This window comes from Schistocerca piceifrons, chromosome 7 (assembly GCF_021461385.2).
Source record: "Schistocerca piceifrons isolate TAMUIC-IGC-003096 chromosome 7, iqSchPice1.1, whole genome shotgun sequence".
In the NCBI taxonomy this organism is placed as follows: domain Eukaryota; kingdom Metazoa; phylum Arthropoda; class Insecta; order Orthoptera; family Acrididae; genus Schistocerca; species Schistocerca piceifrons.
In genome coordinates, this window is record NC_060144.1 from 60,501,705 (window position 1) to 60,527,732 (window position 26,028).

The following is a 26,028-nucleotide window of genomic DNA, read 5'->3' on the forward strand; positions in this document are numbered from 1 at the left end:
ACACTTACTCGTACAGAAACTAGCTTGCTCCTGCCTAGTCATAAGCTTGGAGCTGCAGTTAGAGCTTCAGCCTCATATACTTTGAAACGTCCCCTTTGAACAATTCTTACACGACTGTGCTTAACCTGCCACACAATATTTTGTTAGCGCAGCGCAATCTGACTTTCAAAAATCTCTACAAAAGAATGGCCCTGACTAACATTAAACTATACCTTTCACAAATCAATAAATCACTTACCTCACAATAATCTTCGTTTCTCCCACTACTGCAATACAGCAAGCGCCACTACTGCCAGCTAAATAAAAGATTCAAACTATGGAAGGCACTAACTACTGATAGGGATAGTTAGCAAATGAAAGATATTAATAGAGAACAAACAATGTATTTACCTTAATATCATCACAAGCCATAATATATATATCAGTTCATGACAAATTACAAATCTCCGCCATCTCTCTCCCCACATCCACCACTGCTGGCGGCTCACCTCCAACTGCGCAACGCTACGCGCTGTTCACAGCCAGCTGCCTAACACTACAATGGCGAGTATTACAACAATGCAAAGCAGCCACAGACTGCACACAGCACAGCCAGTGATTTTCATATTGAGCGCTACGTAACGTTGCCAATAAGAAAACATAAACAGCCTACTTACATAGAGAAAACATAAACAGCCTACTTACAACTTATCTCTACTCTGCACCACAGGACAATAATGGCTGTGGTTCCAACAGGAAATGTCGAGATGTACTACTCAAGAAGACGAGAATGAAGAGAGCATACACCACACTTCGAAGATGCCTGCAGAGTGTGACGATAGTGATGTGCGCAGCCATTATCCTCTGTAGATCTGAGACGCACTTCCACCTTCCGTGGAGCCGAATATCTTGAACGTCAGTCAATGTCAGTTGTTAACGTCAGAACACTAACCAAAGATGTACTGTCTTTGACAAAGTACGAAAGGAGAACACTTAAGTTACACGCTTGAGGTGAAATATTTAACTAACACATCTCACTCGCTCCAAAATCGTCCAAAGTTCCATTTAAGTACCATGCAACTTAATTCTGTGTTTTAAGTGATATCCAAGTTTACGAATCTCTTGTCGAGCCTTCTTCATTAGTCTGGGTTTTCTAACACTGGCCTCTCAATATATATAAACTTTGCTGTCGTTTCTTGTAGACGATATCGCCTTATTCCCAAGAATTAGCAGTTTTCACTCAGTTAATACAACGCAGAAATCCAATCTGCATTTGGATCGCAATTCCTTAACTCTTTTGCAGAAAGAGTGTAGTATACTGCTGCATACATTTTCAATGAACTACCACAAGAATTCAAAAATATTAGCCATAATCCACGAGCTTTCAAATCGAAACTGTGTCATGTGTCACTCCTTCTATTCTGTCGAGAAGTCTTTGAAAAATTAAGTTGATCCCTGTGTTATATTGTTGATTGCGTTTACACGAACTTATGGCTTGTCTTTCTTTGGGTTCATAAACACTTTATTTTGTCTGATATCACTTTTATGTTGTACTTTCATGTACTGACACGTTCCTTGACCTTGGAGACTGGCTCCTCAATTTGGTACTACGGAACTAGATGTGTAAAATAAAAAAAAAATTAAAGAAATTTCTCCTGGTCACAGTGTTAAACAGAATACACCCTCTCCTTTGGATTAAACACTGTCCTAAAGACACTTTCCTGCATTTTAATTATGAAACTTGAGAGATTAGCTCAGTCAAAGTTCGATCAAATGAATGTACTATTTGGAACCAGCCCAAACAGAAATTAGTTCTCACTTCACTATTCAGTTCAAAACACACAACTGGAGGACACTTTTCAATGAATTACTTTAATTTAAAATTGACGTTATGAGCACAATACATCTAGTGGAAAGTCCTGCGACAGAAGCTGTCTATGAAACTATTCAAATTGTAACTAGTGCGAAGCTGAATGACGACGACAAAGACAAGAATTTTGAGTTTTGTTCGCAGTTGCTACAATTGAATAGGAAGGGGATGGCATTGTTGAGCGCTTAATTTTTAGGGACGAAGTCACTTTTCACACTAATGGGAAACTGAACAGGCATAATTGTTGAATCTGGGGTACAAAGCATCCACACAAATGCATTGAATTTGAGCGTGATTCCCCAAAGGTAAATGTTTTTTGTGCCTTGCCATGTCGAAAACCGTACGGGCCATTCGTCTTCGCTGAGAGCACTGTCAATGGATATTCCTACTTGGACATGTTGCAGCAATGGCTGATGCCTCAAATGCAATCGTACTCTCCGTTCATCTTTCAGCAGGATGGGGCTCCACCCCATTTTTATCATGAGTTCGTGGGTACCTGAACACGGAGCAGCTGCATCGATGGATCGGCATGCCACAGAAGGGGACAGCTGTTTCATGAAATGGCTTCCACGAGCACCAGATCTCACTCCGTGTGACTTTTTTCTGTGGGACACATTAAAGATCTGGTGTATGTACCGCCTCTACCATGTGATGTAGCAGAGCTTCAGGAGGGATACGGGAAGCGATTACCACAGTCAATGATGCTATGCTGGGACGGATATGGCAAGAATTCGATTACCGTATTGGCATCTGCCAGGTCATTCATGGTTCGCATATCGAATGTTTGTACAAAATTTTGAGAGTTTCTCTTCAAAATGCAATATGTATGACATGTTTACAATGTTTAGTTAATGTGTAATAAGTAACTGAAAGTCTTCCTGGACTTTATGTACACTCATTAACAAACTGTATACTATATCTATTAATGAAATAAAGCATCGTCTTTTCCCTCGTATCAGTATGTTTCCACTGAGTCAAATTGTTCCATACAACTTCAGTCTTTCCTCTTGGTTCTTGCTTCTCCTGCCAATAATAACACTGTGATACACATTTGCTTTAGTGCTTGCAGAGCAACACACAGCAATAAAATGCCACTTGTAACAAATTCGCGTTAATGACTTGCAGGGACAGTGCTCCACAGTAATCCGCAAGGGTACTCCGTTGGAATCACGATAAGCACTATAAATAGTTTACTATGAGACAACGACTAATGCCTGCCTCCAACACCAGAAACACTTAGCATGCTCAGTGGCACTGAAAATCCCTTTGGACATAATCACAGCTTGGGTACATAATCCACAGTGCATGTTCCAACCCAGTTGCTGTCAAACATGGGCAGTCCGAGTTCATCCATAGCGCCATGGTAACTGACGTCAAGTGCACCATCTCACCACCCCATCTCCTCAATGGACACCTCACATGCCACCTCGCATGCACCAGAAAGACTCCTGCCAGCGAAAAGCCACGTCCTCTGTCAGTAGGGGACACGACCCGATGCCCACCGTAGGTGAAGTGGTGAGCCATGAGTGGCATGAATGCTCGTAACTTCGTCCAAATAGGCGTCGGAAGGCCCAATGGTACCGACCGGCCGCTGTGTCATCCGCAGCCCACAGGCGTCACTGGATGTGGATGTGGAGGGGCACGTAGTCAGCAGACTGCTCTCCCAGCCGTATGTCAGTTTATGAGACCGAAGCCGCTATTTCTCAATCAAGTAGCTCCTCAGTTTGCCTCACAAAGGTTGAGTGTACCCCACTTACCAACAGCACTCGGCAGACTTGATGGTTGCCCATCCAAGTGCTAGCCCAGTCTGACAGTGCTCAACTTTGGTTATGTGGTCGGAACTGGTGTTACCACTGCAGCAAGGCTGTTGGCAGTAATGTTATAAGGGTAAGACATTTCTTGAGTAAGAATAGTCCCCCACACAAGGCCAACAAATTCTTAGTAATACTATAAGCTGACTTACTATTCCCTTGGAAATTCTTAACGTGGACCTCCAACTTGTTAAGAATTGCTTTCCTTATTTAAGAGTATTGCTTCCTTTCTATGGCCGCCTGGATGTTCTTCCTGGTTGTCCTCTGCTGATTCGCAACTTGTTGTGGAGTCTTTCCTTTAGGCAACAGGTCCTCTAATGCCCACAAATTGCGCTGTGAAGTTGCCACCTCATATCCAACAGGCGCCTAGGCCAGTGTTGACTTACTTGTTTCACAGCATTCTGTATTGAATGCCATAGTCCCAATCATCGCAGTGAACGATCCCAGTTACTCTGGAGCTTGTGATGACAAGCAATCAATGTAGATCTAATATTGTGATTGAGGCATTCAGCAAAAGAAGGGTTGGGATAATGTGAAGTTGTGGAAATATGATTTTACCCCCATCCCTAAATAGAACTACCTACACGCCTCAACCGACAGACTGGCCAGGATGGGGGCAATGGCTTCATTTATTGGATCGGAACCTGTCCTGACAATCACCAAGGCTATGATCAAACTGGAACTATGGAACTGGCTTAGGAAACAGCACATAGAATATTAGACCAAGATCTGTAAACAAAAATATGGTAAGGTAATGATGCCCAAGCCATGTTTTAAAAGAAGCTCTGTAATCCTGGAATTGAACAGGAAAGAGATCAAACTCATGACTGGTGTGATGATCGGCCATGTGAATTTCAAAGAACACCTACACACAATGGGTATAACGGAAGAAGAACCTAAGTGTAGGATTTTTGATGAGGGTGAAGAAATCACACCTAATCTTCGAATGCATGGCATTGGAGAGTAAAAGATACAGAATCTTCGGGACAACTAGGCCTGAAGAAATTATGTCTGACAAAAAACTGGTAAAGGGACTCCTTGCACTATTGAAGGGCACTGGTTGGCTTTACTAGCTATACAGGGACCGATACCACACAAGAAACTCGGTTTTGGTGCGGGTAGTGACGGGTTAGACCAAAGTTGTTTTGGCTTCCCTGTCAAAATCAAATCAAATCAAAACGCCTCAGCCTTGCGGCCCGGAGGTCCTAAAAATACTGGGCTAAATTCTGGGTAACTGCTCAGGTCGTCGCACCTCTGGTTGACAGCTATCACGTAAATCTAGTACACGCATCAGTACACACGAAAATGTATCTATGCCCCTCCTTAGACCTTGGTAACGGGCCAGCAAAATCGATATACATTTCCCGGGAAGCTTTCTTTGTGGGTTTAGATGCAAATTTACCAACCCTGTTATCCTGAGCTGGCTTGGTCATAGCACATACCTGGCAGCTGGCTACCCTCCCGTCCATTTTCGGTCACAAGGACAGTCGGATTTTTTCCTGCGTCTTGTAGGCACCTAAATGCCCTCCTACTGTGGATTCGTGAAAATATTTGAACAACAAAGGCACCTAAATCGTTCGCTCTTGTCCCGATCATGGACCGCTAAATTACTCTCCGAATTCACACCCACGTCTCCATCATTTTTCTTAAACCATTCTTTAATCGCCGCAATATAATCCTGTATTGCCTTCGCCTGTTGTGCGTCAACACCGACCAACTCGTTCAGGCAATCAATATAATTATCCAAGTGGGCCTATACCGACACTCTGCTGCTATCCTGAATAATTTCTACGATTTCTACTAATGCGTCACAAATGGCAGCAGGGGCAAACTTATCTCATTAGGTGTGGTAACTTTATGTACCACCTGCCGATGGCTGTGCTGACATACTTGTTCAATCAGCTCCTGTACTGTACCCTATGACTCTAGCCCATGTCGCTCCAATTTGTAAACAAGCTCACCTCCCTCCGACAAGCCGGATCCTTGACAACACCAGACATTGGGGAAAATACAAATTAATAAAAATCCACTACTTAACTTTAAGAATGTACTACTTACCAAAAATGTAATAGGAGGTTGGAAGTCGAGGGGCGGAACGACTCATTTAACGTTAGGGGATCTTTACCTTTCAGATACATGTATTCAAGAAAAACTGAGGCACTCCAAAAATTAATAAAAATTCAACTCACAATACTCTCTGAAATCATTCATTAACAAAAGTTACACATAATTTTAGAAGAAACACCAGTAGAGTCATCTCCACTAAACAACAGACTTGCAGACATCAGGCTCTGAAACATACGCAAATGTAAATTAAGAAAATATTCCAATTATTAAGTATAAACTGGAATTTCATGAAAAATCGCCATCTGGCAATAAGAAAATTTACTCAAAGTCCTCCTTGGCGACTTCTGAATAACGAAACTTGCTAACAATACAAAATGTGTCAGAAGAACAGCTCCCCTATGCAAGTGTCACCCACTTTATACGTCTGTTCAATCAGACCATTAACAGCACTACATAAAAGACAGAATAGCATTTCATTATTGTGCATTCAAATCAGTTCTTCTAGAGAAACAGTATGATTAGCATTGAACAAAAGAAATCTTGAAATTAGGCATATAGAAAAAAAAACAGTATACAACAAACATTAATGAAGTAAAGCAATCTGTCCTCCCTTCCATCAGTGTGTTCTTGCTGAGTCAAATACTTCCATATGGCTTCAGTCTTTCCTCTTGGTTCTTGCTTGTCCCGCCAATAATAACACTGATACACATTAGCTTTTGTGCTTGCGGAACAACATAGTGCAATAAAATGCAACCTGTAACAATTTTGAGTTAATAACTTGCAGGGAGAATGTTGAAAGGTAGTCAATTCCACAAAAATCCACAAGGCCAGTTCCTTGGAAGCATGATAAGCATTATAAATGGTTTACTATGACATCGCGACCAGTGCCAATCTCCGATATCAGTAACACTTAGCATCCTCAGTGGCATTCTCTATCACCTTGGACGTAATCACAGCTTGAGCACATAATCCACAATATGTGGTCCAACATAGTTACTGTCAGACATGACCCTGGGTCGAATGTACATATAAAAGCCTCATATGGTATAGGCTGAAAAAAAGGTTTTCTCACTGTGACAGATAATCATGGAAGACACAACACTTATTCTGAAATTATGTCAAGAATAGGAGCCTGAGAAGTATTTGCCACATTTGATGCATACAAGTAATGTTAATCATGTGGCACATGAAGATGTGCATGTTAACAACCAGCCACAAGACAGTGCCACTGAAGAATAAACAGAAAGAACAAAGTGAAGATCACTTTCTAAAAAAGATGGAAACCTGTCAGTGTCAGATGACACAGCAACATGTATATCCATAAACACAGTAAGTAATGTTCAACAGAGTGTGACCAGGAAATGGCTTAAATTATGTAGCACATACTAAAATATAAAGTAGTAGAACCTCTGTAGAAAAAGGAACATTAAATAAAATAAAAAAAACAAATAGAGGAATGGAATCATAAATATCACATGGGAAGGGAAGAACTTTCTAAGGTACATCAATATAGAGTATGAAAAATGTTGCCACAGACAACCACAATAGTTTATCAACAACTGAAAAACGCGATAAATGTACAAGCAGGGGAAGACGAAAAAGTGTTAGAATACTAACAAAGTAGGACATATGTGAAATACGAGGCTAAAAATTTGTCAGTAAAGACAACAAGAAAACCATGTTGGGGCTGGACGTCTGTTTAGAAATAGTATACGGGAATATAAATACCAAAAACGATGTATAAGGTAAAGAAAATGAAGATTTTCTTCTTTGATATGCAGTTGCCTGATGTGGGGACGTACAAAAGACCTTACATAAAAGAATCAATACCTAGCTAAGGCTAAATACAATTACAGGGTGTTTGAAAAGAACTCCCTAGTTTTAAGTATAAATTTAATGGGGCTGGCTCTGAGCACTATGGGACTTAACATCTGTGGTCATCAGTCCCCTAGAACTTAGAACTACTTAAACCTAACTAACCTAAGGACATCACACACATCCATGGCCGAGGCAGGATTCGAACCTGCGACCGTAGCAGTCGCGCGGTTCCGGACTGAGCGCCTAGAACCGCTAGACCACCGCGGCCGGCAAATTTAATGGGGAAATCAATGAAAAATTACATCAATAAGTACATATCATGAAAGAGAATTCCTTCAAGTTCTGTTTGATTGATGTCCCTGATCTTTTCACTGTACACTACATTTTTAATGTGGCTCCAAAAGAAAAGTCCAGTGGGGTTAAGTCTGGGCTTCGTGGTGGCCAAGGTATTGGGCCAGCCCTGCCTATCCTATACACCTCCCTGGAAAGCGAGCGCCAAGAGCCGCACGCACGTGGTTACTGTAATGAGGAGGGGCGCCATCTTGTTGGAGAAACACAAGCCCCTTTCCAACTCAATATCGACAAATTTGGGGAAAGACGTACTCTGTCGACATGTCACAGTAAACGCCTGGACTGAACTGAGGGAACAGAGGGAAAAAAACAGCACCGGTGCCCACTGAAGATCAAGCAGACCTGCCAACTGCAGACTTCCAAGCCAAACTTGGAGAGTTTATGAATCAAACAGCACAAACTAGAATAGTGTATGTCCCTTTGTACAGATTCTAGGACACATTAAAACTAGGAAATTCTTTTTCAAACACACTGTACTTTAAACATAAACTGTACATAATCATAAGTAAAATTACAAACTCTGAAAGACTGTCTTTTAGACGGTAGAGTAATGTACAATTTTTTTTTTTTTACAGGTAGTAGAGACCAACAAAAACTAAATACTTCGTCATGACACAGTACATAATGTCAGTGACAAGAATGGGAAAACAATTCCATTTGACTGCTGTAAAACATCAGCATTTCTTAAAAATGGAAAAGATGCAGTGGTATGGCCACAGGACCTGTTATAAGTGCATATTTTTTGCACTCTCCATAATGGAAGATAGAATAATCAGTAATAATTTCACTAGAGAATACATAATTAATTTACTGCCCCTGCGCTCTCATTAGGGGAACGTTTTAACTGCGTGTTCATAAAGACGTGTAGAAGTCAAATTTTTTTTATGAAAGAGGTTAATGCTTCCGACATGCACAATACTTGCACCTCATTATACTTACACAACAGTCCACGACAAGAATAAATTCTGATGAGACCTCAATATGAAATGCAACATGTTGGAGTTATGGACACGTGACGCGCTAAAGACAGTATGTAAGCAGAACAGAGGCGAGTGGAAGATCTCCTAGCAACGGTATGGGACTCAAATGAGGAAATCGAATGATATAACTGACTCTGACTAAGGGCAAATTGTGACGGCCTGTGGTCGGGGAACAGGGCTCGACGGTTGATGTGCAACTGTCGTAAGCAGCCATAGAAAGCCGTTGCCAGACGGTGAAACCACTAGTAGGGGACGAGAATTTGAACGTATATTCCATGACAGAGAGCCTTATCCATTCTGTAAATCAGCATAGGCGGCAGTTTGTGGCAGATCTGACGTCGGAGCTCAGTGCTGGTGCAGGCACAGCGATTTTAAGCGCATTTGCCAGTACTCATCGGTCGAACACAGGACTCTGTAACACACCACCCCTGAAGTTCCCCGTTGACCCAATGACGTCGTCAGCTACGACTTGAGCGAGCACAATGAAACACCTCGATTCAGTTTACAGTAATAAAAGCTGTAGAATGAATCGTTTAAAATTAAGAATAGAATTTTTAGTGGGGAAAATAGTGTAGAATCAGAGGTCGGTAATTGCAGATCAAAATTGTAGTATATCAGCAAATAGTTTAACGTCTAAGTACAGCAAAGCAACGGAAGCTCCGTCATGGAGGAGGCAGTGGCGTTAAATTCTTCTGATGAAAAACCTATAAAAAGTCCTGATCGTCATTATTGCCGCCTTTTTTCCTTGATTGTTTCTTTAAAAGGGGGGGGGGGACCCGTGTCTGTCAGCGAGACAATAATTAGATTGGACTTTATCGTGTTAAGATTCACAATAAACTGTTAGAATATTACGGAGATTAGAAGTGATGTAGTGTACGATCTCTGACTGTTGGTAGCAACGGAGTATTAAGGGGATTTTAGGACTTTAGTGCTAGATTGGAACTTCACGGACATGTAGACGTCAGAAACTCAAATTATCTGCTGCTACGAGTGAATTCAGAGGTACCGGTATTCAGTTATTAACGTGTGGACTTTTGAAAGTGTCGTGTGCCGTTAGTTGCGAATCTAGACGTACAGCGCGTGCATATCGGCATTTGCGGACTATTTAGATTCCTCCAGGCTAGGGAACCTTTTAAATAGACCATCATCCATCACCATCTTAATCCCTGAATATAGGGTGGAAGTGAAATACAAGAGTGTTATACTTATTTCATTTACCCAGTACTAATCAGTGAAGGTTTTACGGAACCAAAGCTATTCAGCAGTAAGTCAGCACCATCTAGCGGAAAGCGTATGCATTAACTAACACACTAACTGAAGTGAACGTTTACGTGTTTTACGGACTGCTTAATATGAACTTTTGTGACTCTTTGACGTCCCCACCCCCTCCGAAAGGTGGCGCAGGCTGTCTTAATCATAAAAGGGGAGAGTTTTAGCCTGTCAAATTACTAAATAAAAGCGATATTTACAAGACTCGCAGTAATAGCAAAACACAAGGCCCGCACCTCATCGGATAGTCGTCGCTGCCACGTCGGGAAGTGAAGCCGGAAAATCTACCGACGATACGTATCTACGAGCAGACGTCGACGTGGAGTACCTAAAAAGGGAACCGCAAGAGAGTTGGGGATGCTTCAACAAGATCATCGAGATATTTATTTATTTATTTCATTAACAGTACAGAGCAACCCACTGCCTTGAAATGTAAGATGCGTCGGATGCTTATAAATCCAACAGTAAACACTTCTCATTATTACAATGTTATTGATATACAGTTGTTAATGCTTTTTTAAATAATATAAAGAACATAATATATAAAAATCTCTCTAAGGTTACAGCGAATTGAGTGCTTAACAATTGTTAAAATGGTTCTATACAATTTGTCCCTGCCTAGTTGATGAGAATATAATTTGTACAATGCAGATGTGAAATAAAAATAAAAATGAATATGTTGTACTATGAGTGTGGTGAAAATAATTTGCAATATGTAGAGGGAAGTGATGTACTGTATCTGGATGTGTAATATAGCCTATGTAGCATGTTGGTTGGTAATGGCCTATTTCTACCTATTTCAGGTGAGAAGGTCTCGGTAGAACCTCGAGCTATTCTCATCTGAAATGGTTTGTGCTTATGTATGTTTACTGTGTTTGTGTGTGTGGGTATATTACTGGGAGTGTTGCAAATCAGGACACTACATAATATTCAGCACCTGTTTGTCCCATTATTGGAAGTTGCTGTACATTCTGTGTGATACCTTAGATACAAACACCTGGTGTTACACACATTAAATACTGACTAAGCATTTGATACGTGGAACACATGAATTTTAGCTTTACATGAGAAATACACTTACGTTTGTAAATTTTTTAATAGAAATAGAATGTAGTTAATTGCTACTTGAATGCATTATTCCTCAAATAACTCAATACATTACATTTTTATGCATACGTTACACAGAAAATCGAGATAGGACCGTGGTCTCGCGGTAGCGCTCTCGCTTCCCGAGCACGGGGTCCCGGGTTCGATTCCCGGCGGGGTCAGAGATTTTTCATGCCTCGAGATGACTGGGTGTTGTTGTGTCGTCTTCATCACCATCATTCATTCCCATTACGGTCGGAGGAAGGCAACGGCAAACCACCTCCATTAGGACCTTGCCTAGTAAGGCGGTACGGGTCTCCCGCATCGTTCCCCTACGCTCTGTAAAGAAGCATGGGACTTCATTTCATTTCCAGTGCCTTCATAGATGAATGACGTTTGTTGTTGCTTCATGTCCATGACCACGTGTGCATACGTAGGTAGGTGGCTACACAGGTTGTGCACTCTGCCAGTTAATGTGCAAGGACAGAATGCAACGCCAGACCCAGGAAGAAACTGGAGAACAAGCCTCAGGCGACCTACCACCCTGTATGTGAATTCTTCCACCAAACAAGGAATACGTGAGATAATAAAATCATCTTCAAAAATACAGCAGCCAGCATTGATAGTACAAACTTGAATTTTTTTAATAGCTGTTGATGACAGTTAGCGGAGAGTTTACCTGCACACATAATGAACTTTGGCCAAACTCAGTACTACCATAGTTAGCAGCATGACAGATTTACTGGCAGAATATACAGACGTATTTCATACCTCAGCTCAAATCTCAAATCACAACTAGCCACAATGTTCATGGACTTGGATAAGTGATGTACGAGGGTTGGAACTAAATCGTGGCAACACTGCTATGGAGACACTATGCAATAGAATCTACTATTGTCGCTGATTAGCACACGTTGACATACCTATCTTACGTCCGAGCAAATGGACTCGCCCGTTCCACGTCACCGGCGTGCACGCAATCGAGGGAAACACAGTCACTTGGAGCTTGCAGTCTAACGTAACAGTGTCACTATGTTTTCGAAACAGGAACAAAGGAGTTGGATCAAGATTGTATGTGCCAGAGGTCGTACAGCACGACAGGGTCATCAAGGTCTTCAAGAGGCGTGCAGTCAATCGGCATTGCCGTACAGAACAATGGCACATTGGGTAAAAGCCTTCAACGAAGGTCGGAGAACTGTGGCAGGCATGCATCGGGCAGGTCGTCCTAGCGTCTCTGAAGAAGAAGTGCATGCTGTTGCCGCGTTAGTGGACAGTGATCGACGCCATACGATTCGTGAGCTCGCCCACGAAACCGGATTAGCACATACGACTGTGCTTCGCATCCGGAAGGAACGCCAGGGCATGCGAAAAATTGCATCACGATGGGTTCCGCATGAATTGACGGAGATGCAGGTATGAATGCGTTACGACCTTTCTCAGACGCATTTGGAGCGCTATGAGCGAGAAGGAGAGGCTTTCTTACGCCGTATCGTAACAATTGATGAGACAATGGCCACTTAGTACGAGCCAAAATTTAAACGTCAATCCAACGAATGCTTCATTATGGGTCGCCGCGAAAATCGAAAGTGCGTCAGAGCCCCAGTACGGTGAAAGTTATGATGATTCTCGTGTACAATTGTGATAGTGTTATCCTAGCGCATTACGTTCCTCCAATTACTGTTCGTTTTTGGAGCATCACCTATGACCAGCTTTGCGAAACAAGCGGGGACACTTTCCGGGCAACCCACCCATCATTTTGCACGGCAATGCGCGGGCGCAAACACTGGAAGCTGTGGCTGCTGGGTTCGGTCGATGGGACTGGGAAGTACTGTACCATCCACCATACTCCCCGGACTTGTGACTTTGATTTGATTCCGATGATGAAGGAACCACTTCGTTGCATTCGCTTCAGAACCGTTCCAGAGATTCAGCAGGCAGTAGACCGGTCCATTCGCACCATAAACAGAACAGGCTCTGCTAACGGTACACTACGCCTTCCACATCGCTGGCAACGGGTTCTACGCAACGCTGCTGACTACTTTGAAGGTCAGTAACAAGTGAAAACATGTAACTCTTCGCATTCGGGAGGACGACGGTTCAATCCCGCGTCCGGCCATCCCGATTTAGGTTTTCCGTGATTTCCCTAAATCGGTCCAGGCAAATGCCGGGATGGTTCCTTTCAAAGGGCACGGCCGACTTCCTTCCCCGTCCTTCCCTAATCCGATGAGACCGATGACCTCGCTGTCTGGTCTCCTTCCCCAAACAAACCAACCAACCATGTAACTCTTTTGTATCGGTTGTGAATAAATAGTTGTCACTATACAGGGTGAGTCACGTAACATTACCGCTGGATATATTTCGTAAACCACATCAAATACTGACGAATCGATTCCACAGACCGAACGTGAGGAGAGGGGCTAGTGTAATTGGTTAATACAAACCATAAAAAAATGCACGGAAGTATGTTTAACACAAACCTACGTTTTTTTAAATGGAACCACGTTAGTTTTGTTAGCACATCTGAACATATAAACAAATACGCAATCAGTGCCGTTTGTTGCATTGTAAAATGTTAATTACGTCCGGAGATATTGTAACCTAAATTTGACGCTTGAGTACCACTCCTCCGCGGTTCGATCGTGTGCATCGGAGAGCACCGAATTACGTAGGGATCCAAAGGGAACGGTGATGAACCTTAGGTACAGCAGAGACTGGAACAGCACATTACGTCCACATCCTAATACATTTTTATTGGTCTTTTTCACTGACGCACATGTACATTACCTTGAGGGGTGAGTTACACGTACACACGTGGTTTCCGTTTTCAATTACGGAGTGGAATAGAGTGTGTCCCGACATGTCAGGCCAATAGATGTTCAATGTGGTGGCCATCATTTGCTGCACACAATTGCAATCTCTGGCGTAATGAATGTCGTACACGCCGCAGTACATCTGGTGCAATGTCGCCACAGGCTGCCACAATACGTTGTTTCATATCCTCTGGGGTTGTAGGTACATCACGGTACACATTCTCCTTTAACGTACCCCACAGAAAGAAGTCCAGAGGTGTAAGATCAGGAGAACGGGCTGGCCAATTTATGCGTCCTCCACGTCGTGGTAATGTACATGTGCGTCAGTGAAAAAGACCAATAAAAAGGTGTTAGGATGTGGATGTAATGTGCTGTTCCAGTCTCCTCTGTACCTAAGGTCCATCACCGTTCCCTTTGGATCCCTACGTAATTCGGTGCTCTCCGATACACACAATCGAACAGCGGAGGAGTGGTACTCAAGTGTCAACTTTAGGTTACAATATTTCCGGATGTAGTTAACATTTTACAATGCAACAAACGGCACTGATTACGTATTTGTTTATATGTTCAGATGTGCTAACAAAACTAACGTGGTACCATTTAAAAAAACGTAGGTTTGTGTTAAAAAATATACTTCCGTGCATTTTTTTATGGTTTGTATTAACCAATTACACTAGCCCCTCTCCTCACGTTCGGTCTGTGGAATCGGTTCGTCAGTATTTGATGTGGTTTACGAAATATATCCAGCGGTAACGTTAGGTGACTCACCCTGTATAAGTTCCAACCCTCGTGTATGGTCCACAACATTATAATAGATAAGGCGTCCGGAATTAGCCGTAAAGACATCGTACAACACCATTATCAATAAAATGTCTGATTATCCTGGGATGTGTCTTGTCAATAACATTAAACGCAGCTAAACAATACATTGCAAGGAATCCAGATTTCTAAAGTGAGGAACACTCTCCAGACGCCGGCAAACGCCTCTTGCCTCCATAGGGACCACTCCCAAGAAAGTACTGGGGAGGATGGGGATATCGAAACCACTACCAGGTTGTTGCCCACTGTCCAATAGTCCAGAACTCACGCTTTCCGTCTCCTCATTCGATAGGGAGGATCAAGAAGCATCTGGCACGGTTCGCAGAACACTAAGATCAAGTTTGTGTATATGCACTGTACAATTTTCAGTTGAAACAGCCACATTAGGACCTCCATGTCCATATAATTTTTACAGAAGAAGATAGTAAGTACCTGACCGATCGATGGGTGTTGGAATTATCAGCTGCTATATGCCACTTGGCAGAGAAACAGAATGAATTTGTTCTTAATTATCATTACTTAACAAAGAATTCATTATTTTTAGCTGCTGGGCACGTGCAACATGAATCTTCTTTTACAGAATCCAGGTATTGACTGTTAAGCTCATTGTAGAGTGCCTGTCACTTGCTAATAATGTTGTTTGAAGTCTGCAGAATATTCAGGGGGCCAAGATTTACTTGGAACAGTATTTCTATGGCAATCTAGACAATTGCGTTAAACATTAATTTACTCTCATATGTATGTGTGCTTGTTATCCGTGCAAGTAAGTTTATTTCTGCCAGCATTCACGCAGTAATAAGCATATTTGTGTGTATAGTACAGAAAGTTTAATTACCATCATTGCTGCTTCTGAAATGTTTCCAGTAAATGGTTTCCTTTTAGAAAGTACTATTCTCTGTCCGATGATGCTGTGTCTGTACATTTGTAAATATGTGGACTAATTTTCTTATGCCATGACAGTAAATTTTCTTAAAATATTTGGAGATGTGATTAGTTTTGTGTGTCCTATGTATAAACGTGATGCCTCCGAAAGACCTGTATTAGCTGCATGAAGCAACTCTTCCATTGTAGGACAATTAAAGCTTAACAATAACCTTAGTAATAGACGGCAAATCATCGAGTAAAACTGAAATGATATCAGGTGTTTCCCGGGGAAGCGTCCTGGGACCTCTGCTGATCCTGATCTATATAAATGACCTGGGTGACAATCTGAGCAGTTCTCTTAGGTTGTTCGCAGATGCTGCTGTAATTTACCGTCTAGTAAGGTCATCCGAAGACCAGTATCAGTTGCAAAGCGATCTAGAAAAGATTACTGTATGATGTGGCAGGTGGCAGTTGACGCTAAATAACGAAAAGTGTGAGGTGATCCGAGTGAGTTCCAAAAGAAATCCGTTGGAATTCGATTACTCGATAAATAGTACAATTCTGAAAGCTGTCAATTCAACTAAGTACCTGGGTGTTAAAATTACGAACAACTTCAGTTGGAAAGACCACATAGATAACATTGTGGGGAAGGCGAACCAAAGGTTGCGTTTCATTGGCAGGACACTTAGAAGATGCAAAAAGTCCACTAAAGAGACAGCTTACACTACACTCGTTCGTCCTCTGTTAGAATATCGCTGCGCGGTGTGGGATCCTTACCAGGTGGGATTGACGGAGGACATCGAAAGGGTGCAAAAAAGGGCAGCTCGTTTTGTATTATCACGTAATAGGGGAGAGAGTGTGGCAGATATGATACGCTAGTTGGGATGGAAGTCATTAAAGCAAAGACGTTTTTCGTCGGGGCGAGATCTATTTACGAAATTTCAGTCACCAACTTTCTCTTCCGAATGCGAAAATATTTTGTTGAGCCCAACCTACATAGGTAGGAATGATCATCAAAATAAAATAAGAGAAATCAGAGCTCGAACAGAAAGGTTTAGGTGTTCGTTTTTCCCGCGCGCTGTTCGAGAGTGGAATTGTAGAGATATAGTATGATTGTGGTCCGATGAACCTTCTGCCAAGCACTTAAATGTGAATTGCAGAGTAATCATGTAGATGTAGATGTAGATCCTGAGGTCAAAACTCTCACTGCCAGGGTTAAGATGGAATGTAGCAACTCACATTGGACAGCGGATGAGCACATTGAGAGACTGACACTGTTGCACATCTATACTTTCTCATACAGAGACTTTTGCATTATTCTGTATCGAGGAAAGGAGAGAACTGTAGATTATAGATTGACCAGCTGTCAATGCACAGATGTGTGTTTACAACTGGTCTCAGTTCTGCTTCTGTGATAGTGTTCTTCATGAGGTGCGTGTGTTTCCAGAAGAGTGTAAGAATTTCTTTGTTTTGTGCAGGAGCTTTCCTGTACAAGAGAAGGGCCGGAGGCTAACACAGGCAGCCAAGGAAGGGGCAGCGGAGGAGCTGCAGGCCCTGCTTTTGGTTGGAGCAGACGTGGGGGCGATGGACAGGAACATGACTGCCTTGCACTGGGCAGCAAAGAGGTGGTCAGGCGTCTGCTGGAGGCCGGGGCAAAGTGGACTCCAGGAACGATAGGAAGAGCACGCCGCTGCAAATGGCTGCAGAGAGTGGCCACGCAGCTCTACATCTACATCTATATACATATTCCGCAGTCCACCATAAGGTGCGTGGCGGAGGGTACCTCGTACCACAACTAGCATCTTCTCTCTCTGTTCCACCCCCAAACAGAACGAGGGAAGAATGACTGCCTATATGCCTCTGTACGAGTCCTAATCTCTCTTATCTAATCTTTGTGGTCTTTCCGTGAAATGTAAGTTGGCGGTAGTAAAATTGTACTGCTGTCAGCATCAAATGCTGGTTCTCTAAATTTCCTCAGTAGCGATTCACGAAAAGAACGCCTCCTTTCCTCTAGAGACTCCCACCCGAGTTCCTGAAGCACTTCCGTAACACTCACGTGATGATCAAACCTACCAGTAACAAATATAGCAACCCACTTTTGAATTGCTTCTATGTCCTCCCTCAATCCGACCTGATAGGGATCCCAAACGCTCGAGCAGTACACCATAAATGGCCGTATTAGTGTTTTATAAGCGGTCTCCTTTACAGATGAACCACATCTTCCCAAAATTCTACCAATGAACCGAAGACGACTATCCGCCTTCCCCACAGCTGCCGTTACATGCTTGTCCCACTTCATATCGCTCTACAATGTTACGCCCAAATATTTAATCGAAGTGGCTGTGTCAAGCGCTACACTACTAATGGAGTGTTCAAACATTACAGGATTCTTTTTCCTATTCATCTGCATTAATTTACATTTATCTATATTTAGAGTCAGCTGCCATTCTTTACACCAATCACAAATCTTGTCCAAGTCATCTTGTATCCTCCTACAGTCACTCAACGACGACACCTTCCCGTACACCACAGCATCATCAGCAAACAGGTGCACATTGCTATCCACACTATCCAAAATATCATTTATGTAGATAGAAAACAACAGCGGACCTACCACACTTCCCTGGGGCACTCCAGATGATACCCTCACCTCCGATGAACACTCACCATCGAGGACAACGTACTGGGTTCTATTACTTAAGAAGTCTTCGAGACACTCACATATTTGGCAACCAATCCCATATACTCGTACCTCAGTTAGGAGTATGCATTGGGGCACCGAGTCAAACGCTTTCCGAAAGTCAAGGAATATGGCATCCGTCTGATACCCTTCATCCATGGTTCGCAAGATATCATGTGAAAAAAGGGCGAGTTGCGTTTCGCAGGAGCGATGCTTTCTAAAGCCGTGCTGATGCATGGACAGCAACTTATCTGCCTCAAGGAAATTCATTATATTCGAACTGAGAATATGTTCGATAATCCTGCAACAAACCGATGTCAAGGATATTGGTCTGTAATTTTGAGGATCCGTCCTTCTACCCTTCTTCTATACAGGAGTCACCTGCGCTTTTTCCAGTCGCTCGGGACTTTACGTTGGGCAAGAGATTCGCGATAAATGCAAGCTAAGTAAGGAGCCAATGCAGTAGAGTACTCTCTGTGAAACAGAATCGGAATTTCATCAGGACCTGGCGATTTATTTATTTTCAACCCATTCACCTGCTTCACAACCCCAGGGATGTCTATCACTATGTCCTCCATACGGGAATCTGTACGAGACTCAAACGGCGGTATGTTTGTACGATCCTCCTGCGTGAAAGATTTCTCAAGTGCTAAATTTAAAATTTCAGCTTTCGTTTCGCTGTCTTCCGTTGCCAGGCCAGACTTATCAGTGAGTGACTGGATGGAAGCCTTCGACCCGCTTACCGATTTCACGTAAGACAGAATTTCCTTGGGTTTTCAGCAAGATCTTTTGCTAATGTATGACGGGGGTAGTGGTTGTATGCATCGCGCATCCCTCTTTATACAGCAGCACGAATGTCTACTAAATTTTGCCTGTCCTCATTCTCCCGATCTTCCTTGTACCGCGAGTGCAACCGTCTTTTCTTTCTGAGCATTCTCCGAATTGCACTGTTAAACCACGGTGGGTCTTTTCCGTCCTTAACCCACTTTTTCGGCACATACTAGTCCAATGCGTGTTTTACAATGTGTTTAAAATTTGCCCATAATTCTTCCTATTCCATCGTACCGGAAGTAAATGAAGTCGATTCATTTACTAAGTGGGATGATAACAACTGCTTATCTGCTCTTTCTAGTAGGAATACTCTCCTAGCCTTCTTGACCGACTTTTTAATTTTTGTAACCATAGTCGTAATGACAACATCATGATCACTAATCTGTGTCTCAACATTGACATCGTCGAAAAGGGCTGGTCTGTTCGTGGCTACCAGCTCTGGTGCGCCTGCTGATAGCGTCTAATGCCGACCCCAACGCCAAAAATCAATACGCCAGTACGCCAATGCACTATGCGGCCGAGCATGGCCGTGCAGAAATTGTGAATACGCTGCTGGAGGCAAAGGCGGAAGTGGACGCCAGGGAGGAGAAGCAGAGCACCCTCTGCACATTGTTGCATGGAAAGGCCACACGGCCATGGTGCGGCTGCTGCTGGCGTCTAATGCCAACCCCAATGCCGTGAATCAATTTGGAATGACGCCGCTGCACTATGCTGCACAGCAGGGCCACAGTGCGGTGGAGACGGGGGCCAACAGGGTGGCCAGAACTAATGATGGGAACACATCTCTAGACCTTGCAGGGCTGAACAGACACCAGAAGCTGATAGATATGCTAAGATGAAGCTAGAAGTGCGCCAGATATGTCTAGATCAAACGAATTTTCCTTATATTTAAAACGAAGAATACAATAAGATAGTCCCACAGATACTTTTTGTATACAAATTAATATAGTACTTACAACTTATCCACTAGTACCACAATAAGAAAGATAATCTGAGATCTCTATAAACTAATGTACACTACTGGCCATTAAAATTGCTACACCACGAAGATATGCTACAGACGCGAAATTTAACCGACAGGAAGAAGATGCTGTGATATGCAAATGATTAGCTTTTCAGAGCATTCACGCAAGGTTGGCGCCGGTGGTGACACCTACGACGTGCTGACATGAGAACCGATTTCTCATACGCAAACAGAAGTTGACCGGCGTTGCCTGGTGAAACGTTATTGTAAGGCCTCGTGTAAGGAGGAGAAATGCGTACCATCACGTTTCCGACTTTGATAAAGCTCGGATTGTAGCCTATCGCGATTGCGGTTTATCGTATCGCGACATTGCCGCTCGCGTTGGTCGAGATCCAATGACTGTTAGCAGATTATGGAATCGGTGGGTTCAGGAGGGTAATACGGAACGCCGTGCTGGATCCCAACGACCTCGCATCACTAGCAGTCGAGATGACAGGCATCTTATCCGCATGGCTGTAACGGATCACTCAGCCACATCTCGATCCCTGAGTCAACACGTGGGGACGTTTGCAAGACAACAACCATCTGTACGAACAGTTTGACGACGTTTGCAGCAGCATGGACTATCAGCTCGGAGACCATAGCTGCGGTTACCCTTGACGCTGCATCACAGACAGGAGCGCCTGCGATGGCGTACTCAACGACGAACCTGGGTGCATGAATAGCAAAACGTCATTTTTTTCGGATGAATCCAGGTTCTGTTTACAGCATCATGATGGTCGCATCCGAGTTTGGCGACATCGCAGTGAACGCACATTGGAAGCGTGTATTCGTCATCGGCATACTGGCGTATCACACGACGTGATGGTTTGGGGTGCCATTGATTACACGTCTCAGTCACCTCTTGTTCGCATTGACAGCACTTTGAATAGTGGACGCTACATTTTAGATGTGTTACGACCCGTGGCTCTACCCTTCATTCGATCCCTGCGAAACCCTACATTTCAGCAGGATAATGCACGATCGCATGTTGCAGGTCCTGTACGGGCCTTTCTGGATACAGAAAATGTTCGACTGCTGCTGTGGCCAGCACATTCTCCAGATCTCTCACCAATTGAAAACGTCTGGTCAATGGCGGTCGAGCAACTGGCTCGTCACAATACGCCAGTCACTACTCTTGATGAACTGTGGTGTCGTGTTGAAGCTGCATAGGCAGCTGTACCTGTACACGCCATCCAAGCTATGTTTGACTCAATGCCCAGGCATGTCAAGGCCGTTATTACGGCCAGAGGTGGTTGTTCTGGGTACTGATTTCTCAGGATCTGTGCACCCAATTTGCCTGAAAATGTAATCACATTTCAGTTCTAGTATAAGATATTTGTCCAATGAATACCCGTTTATCATCTGCATTTCTTCTTGGTGTAGCAATTTTAATGGCCAGTAGTGTCAATACCAGAAGGCACACTTCCTTTCGTGAAAATTCGGAAAAATCAAAACATTCCCCAGTTACTGATAAAGACCAGTTATCTCTATCTGGCTACTGAAAAACGCTTGGTAGATACATGTTTGGTACACTGAGCAACTGCTGCAGATTTACAAGAAATGTCTTCCCAATTTCATATATGACGAGACTACAGCTGTGACCTCCATTCACAAAGTCCCGCATTCACAAAGTGGCTGGGATTCCTGCACATATGGAGACTTACTATTATTGTCACAATCTTTGACTAGACATGAAAACAGTATTTAAAAATGGTTCAGATGGCTCTCAGCACTATGGGACTTAATTTCTAAGGTCATCAGTCCCCTAGAACTCAACAATATTTACAGTGTCAGTGTTTAATCGTCTACTATGCAGGTTCCTTCAGACATGAATGTGTAATAAGTATGTCTCGTTGCATGTGGGAATCAGAGCGACTGTACGGTCTTGCACATTTTCTCAAATGACGCCAATGCACTGAACAGTTGCAGTCTCATCGTATTCGCAGTTCTGAATACATATTTCATACAGCTGCAGATTGTAGCAGTGTCATTTCGGTCAGACATATATGCAAGGCTGAACGACATTTTTAGTAGATCGTTAAACACAGACACTACAAACGGTATAGGCTAAATTTCAACAAACTCACATTTCTGTCATATACATTGTATAGTTAGATTGCATTTCCACGAGATCTAAGTTTCAACCTATTTCTGTGTCTTCCATGCGGATGGTGCAACAATTTGCGCCTATAGCTACAACATCACAGTATTACCAATACTACATTGAATTTTCTCTTGTGTATGTAGTATAGATGATTCAAAAGCTAGTTTGTCTAGTTGCAATGTGATGTTGGTAGCAATCTTCACCCCACACTGTGTGCTAATCATCTGAAATCGAATTATTAGTTTATGTTCAGTTAAAAAGATTTGTAGAAGAACATATAATCACACATTTCACACACAGCTGTAATGCTCCAGTTGCAAGTTACTCTACCATGTGTCAGGTAACATGGATCGTCGCTCTCACATGACTAGGTATCAGAACAAAGTTTCCCTCTTTTCTCTCTCTCCACACTTTCCTTTTGTCCCTCTTCATGGTACTTCCCTAATCCCAGCATCACTTCAGCAGAGTGTTTCCAGGAACCGCACATAACTCGCTGCACAGCAACCTTAGCCAGATAGAAGAGGCCCCTAACAGCGCCGGCACTACCCCGAGTGGCAGTGTACCGAATTACGGCTCACAGGAATTGCAGAATTTGGTTTGGCAATCCTCTTGGGACACTGAACATGTCACATGACGCATGAATCATACTCCATCCAGAAGAAATAAAAACCAATACACCTATCATTTTAAAAAAATGGTTTCACAGATAGAAGGAAGTTTCCAATTTGCTAAGATAAATAAGAAAACGTTATGGTCAGCAGTCCCAAATGTCAAACAGGGTATTGTTACTGATTACCTGATAGTAGACACAGACTATTTTACAAGCTACAGTATAATGGCAATGTAAAGACCTGATTTAGACAGATTGTCAAAGCAAGTGTTCTTCAATTTAAAAAATTGAAAAACTTCCATTTCTAGTAGAGCAAAAAAGGCTAAGGCTTTGACCTGACGCTGTAATATATTCAGAAAAGTAAGAAGGTGTGTTAAAAACTGCAATTTATATCTTATTAGTATTGTCATGTTTACTTTTCACCATAAAATTAGTTGGCGACAGAACTGAATTCGTTCTTGAGTCAGGAGACACGTTGTCAACTATGAACTGTACATAGCCACACACATTTGACAATGCTGTACATGAAATGTGACACACATCGAACAAAATGGTCAGTTAGTGTGATAGTTAAAGTAACAAAGGTACATAAGATATTGTATACTTTGGCTACTAAACCCAGTAAAAATTCCTAATGAAGTTCCTCTTACCTTCGTTATTTGTGTTGTTGAAGTTACATATCATTTATGGAAATTGTATAGTTCATCTTTCTTTGAATTTTGATAAAATTCAAGCTATCCCATTATGAAGCAAGTGACTAAAGCTACATTCCATACTTCAGAATCTCGATATAATCATGCAACAAATGTGTTTCAATTAGGGAGTCATCAGCAATAGCTTCAAACCTTGAAGATAAACATTTATTTAAAATGTGTTTCAAAGGTTTTTTGATGCAGATGACTTAGGTTTTGTATGTGAAATATACAGTTCGTATGATGCTAGGAGAGCAAATAGAAAATTGGTAACATTTAATGTACTCATTGAATGACAATCTCCAAGAGAATCAAGTCACCTAGTCCAACCAACAGAGACTAGAAAGACATCGATCTTGGGAAATCCACCTTGTGTATTCCTCACATAACACCCTAAAAGCAATGGATCAAATCAGTCACGTGGATACAGTATTTTTTTTTACTTTTGAAAAAAACTTGGCTAGGTGCCACACCAACGCTTATTATCCGAAGTACTATCATATCGAATACCACATTATATTTGTCAGTGGTTTAAGGTTATATTGGTAATGACGACACAGCATATACTTCTGGATAGAGAGCCATTTACAAAGCATAAATAGCTTTAGGGGTGCCCTGGATGTGTGTGGGAACCCTTGCTGTTTATGTTGTATGTTAACGACCAGACACAATATTCAAGACCTCAGCTTTTTCAGAGCGATCAATAAAGAAGTTCTATATGACACATAAACTGCTGAAATATTCAGATAATGATAGTATTTAGCAGTAGTGCGAAGACTGGCATCTTGCAAAAAGATCAGAAATATATGAATGTGCTTTTCACAGAATATAAGACCTTAGCATCATATGATTTCAGTATCAACGAGTCCCTGCTGAAATCGGTCTACTCGTAGAAGTACTTGGGTGTGGCAGTTTGCTGGGGAGTGAATATAATCATCAGATGGATCATCTGTAGGTAATGCTGATGTCAGATTTAGGTTCATTGTCGGGATACCAGGGAAATGAATTCAGTTTAAAATGGTTATTGATTACAAATAACTTGTACACTTATTTTAAATTCGTTCTACGGTGTTGGCCCTATAGCAAAGAGACCTAAGAGTAAATATTATGGCCGGCCGCTGTGGCCGAGAGGTTCTAGGCGCTTCAATCTGGAACCGCGCGCTCGCTACGGTCGCAGGTTCGAATCCTGCCTCGGGCATAGATGTGTGTGCTGTCCTTAGGTTAGTTAGGTTTAAGTAGCTCTAAGTTCTAGGGGACTGATGACCTCAGATGTTAAGTCCCATAGTGCTCAGAGCCATTTTTTGAAGTAAATATTATGTGTATACAGAAAAGGAGGCCTGAAAAGTCTCAAATAGTTCGATCCAAGAAAAAGCAACATCTAAATTTTGAAAAAATGTGTTTAGCCGGTACTTGAATATAGCGACCAACTACTCTGTGAAAACAAACTTACCACTTTCGAAACGTAGTTCTACTTAAAAGACCTAGCAATATACTACATCAATCTGTGCATGGGACAAAAATGATAAGACCAGTCGAACTGCAGCGCACACAGATTGTGTTGAGCATAATAATTATTGCAAAAAGAACTGAGTAATTATTGTTGTGAAGTCAAGACTGTAAATATGTAACCATAGTTACTTGTAACCAACCTTTAGATGACTACATTTACCAGTTTGTTGACTATTATTGATTGATATTATTATTTTTCCCTTTTTGCAAAAACTTTTTTTTCAACAGATTCTTCCTCCTCCTCTACACTCTCTTCATCTCTACTGTACTTACTATGCTTGTTCTTTCTTACCAAAAATGCCTATATATTGTCTGCTGAGATTATTTTAGTTGTATATCTAAAATCTAGGATTCTAAGGATACCTACCCTATAGCTGGTAGACTTTCTGTTAACTATTCACTTTACTTTCCTATAAATACTTCTTTCCTAACTACTTCTGCAGTTTTATGTCAGTGATTTCTGACATAATGCTTTGTGTTCTTTAACTCATCACATAACATTTCCCTATACTCATTGAAAACTACACTACACATCTCAAGATCTCTTATGGTAGCACTCACTCTCATAATTTCACTGTCAATTTCCTCACTATCACTGTCACCATCTTCACTGTGATCACTGGAGCTAACACTCACACTTAACTTCTCATTACAATTCTCACTGGCAATATTATCTTCAATATTGTATACAATATTTAAATTACATCTTTCGTCTATCCTTTCATTTCGGCTTTTTATACACCCTCATTTTTCCTTTCTATATTCTATTAAATTTTAACCAAATTTGCATAATGCACCTACCCAGTGACCATATTCTTCACTTTCTGTATGTCCATTATCATTACTGGTTTCTATAATATCTCTTACTACTT

General features: G+C 42.1%; 1 protein-coding gene across 1 annotated transcript in view; it reads left to right on the forward strand.

Moving 5' to 3' along the window:
• Positions 1–19,870: 19,870 nt before the first annotated feature.
• LOC124805419 overlaps positions 19,871–26,028 on the forward strand; it is a 187,820-nt gene continuing 181,662 nt past the window's right edge. Inside the window, exon 1 of the mRNA XM_047265981.1 lies at positions 19,871–19,990. Coding sequence (XP_047121937.1) covers positions 19,871–19,990 — 120 coding nt within the window. The remainder of the gene's footprint in view (positions 19,991–26,028) is intronic.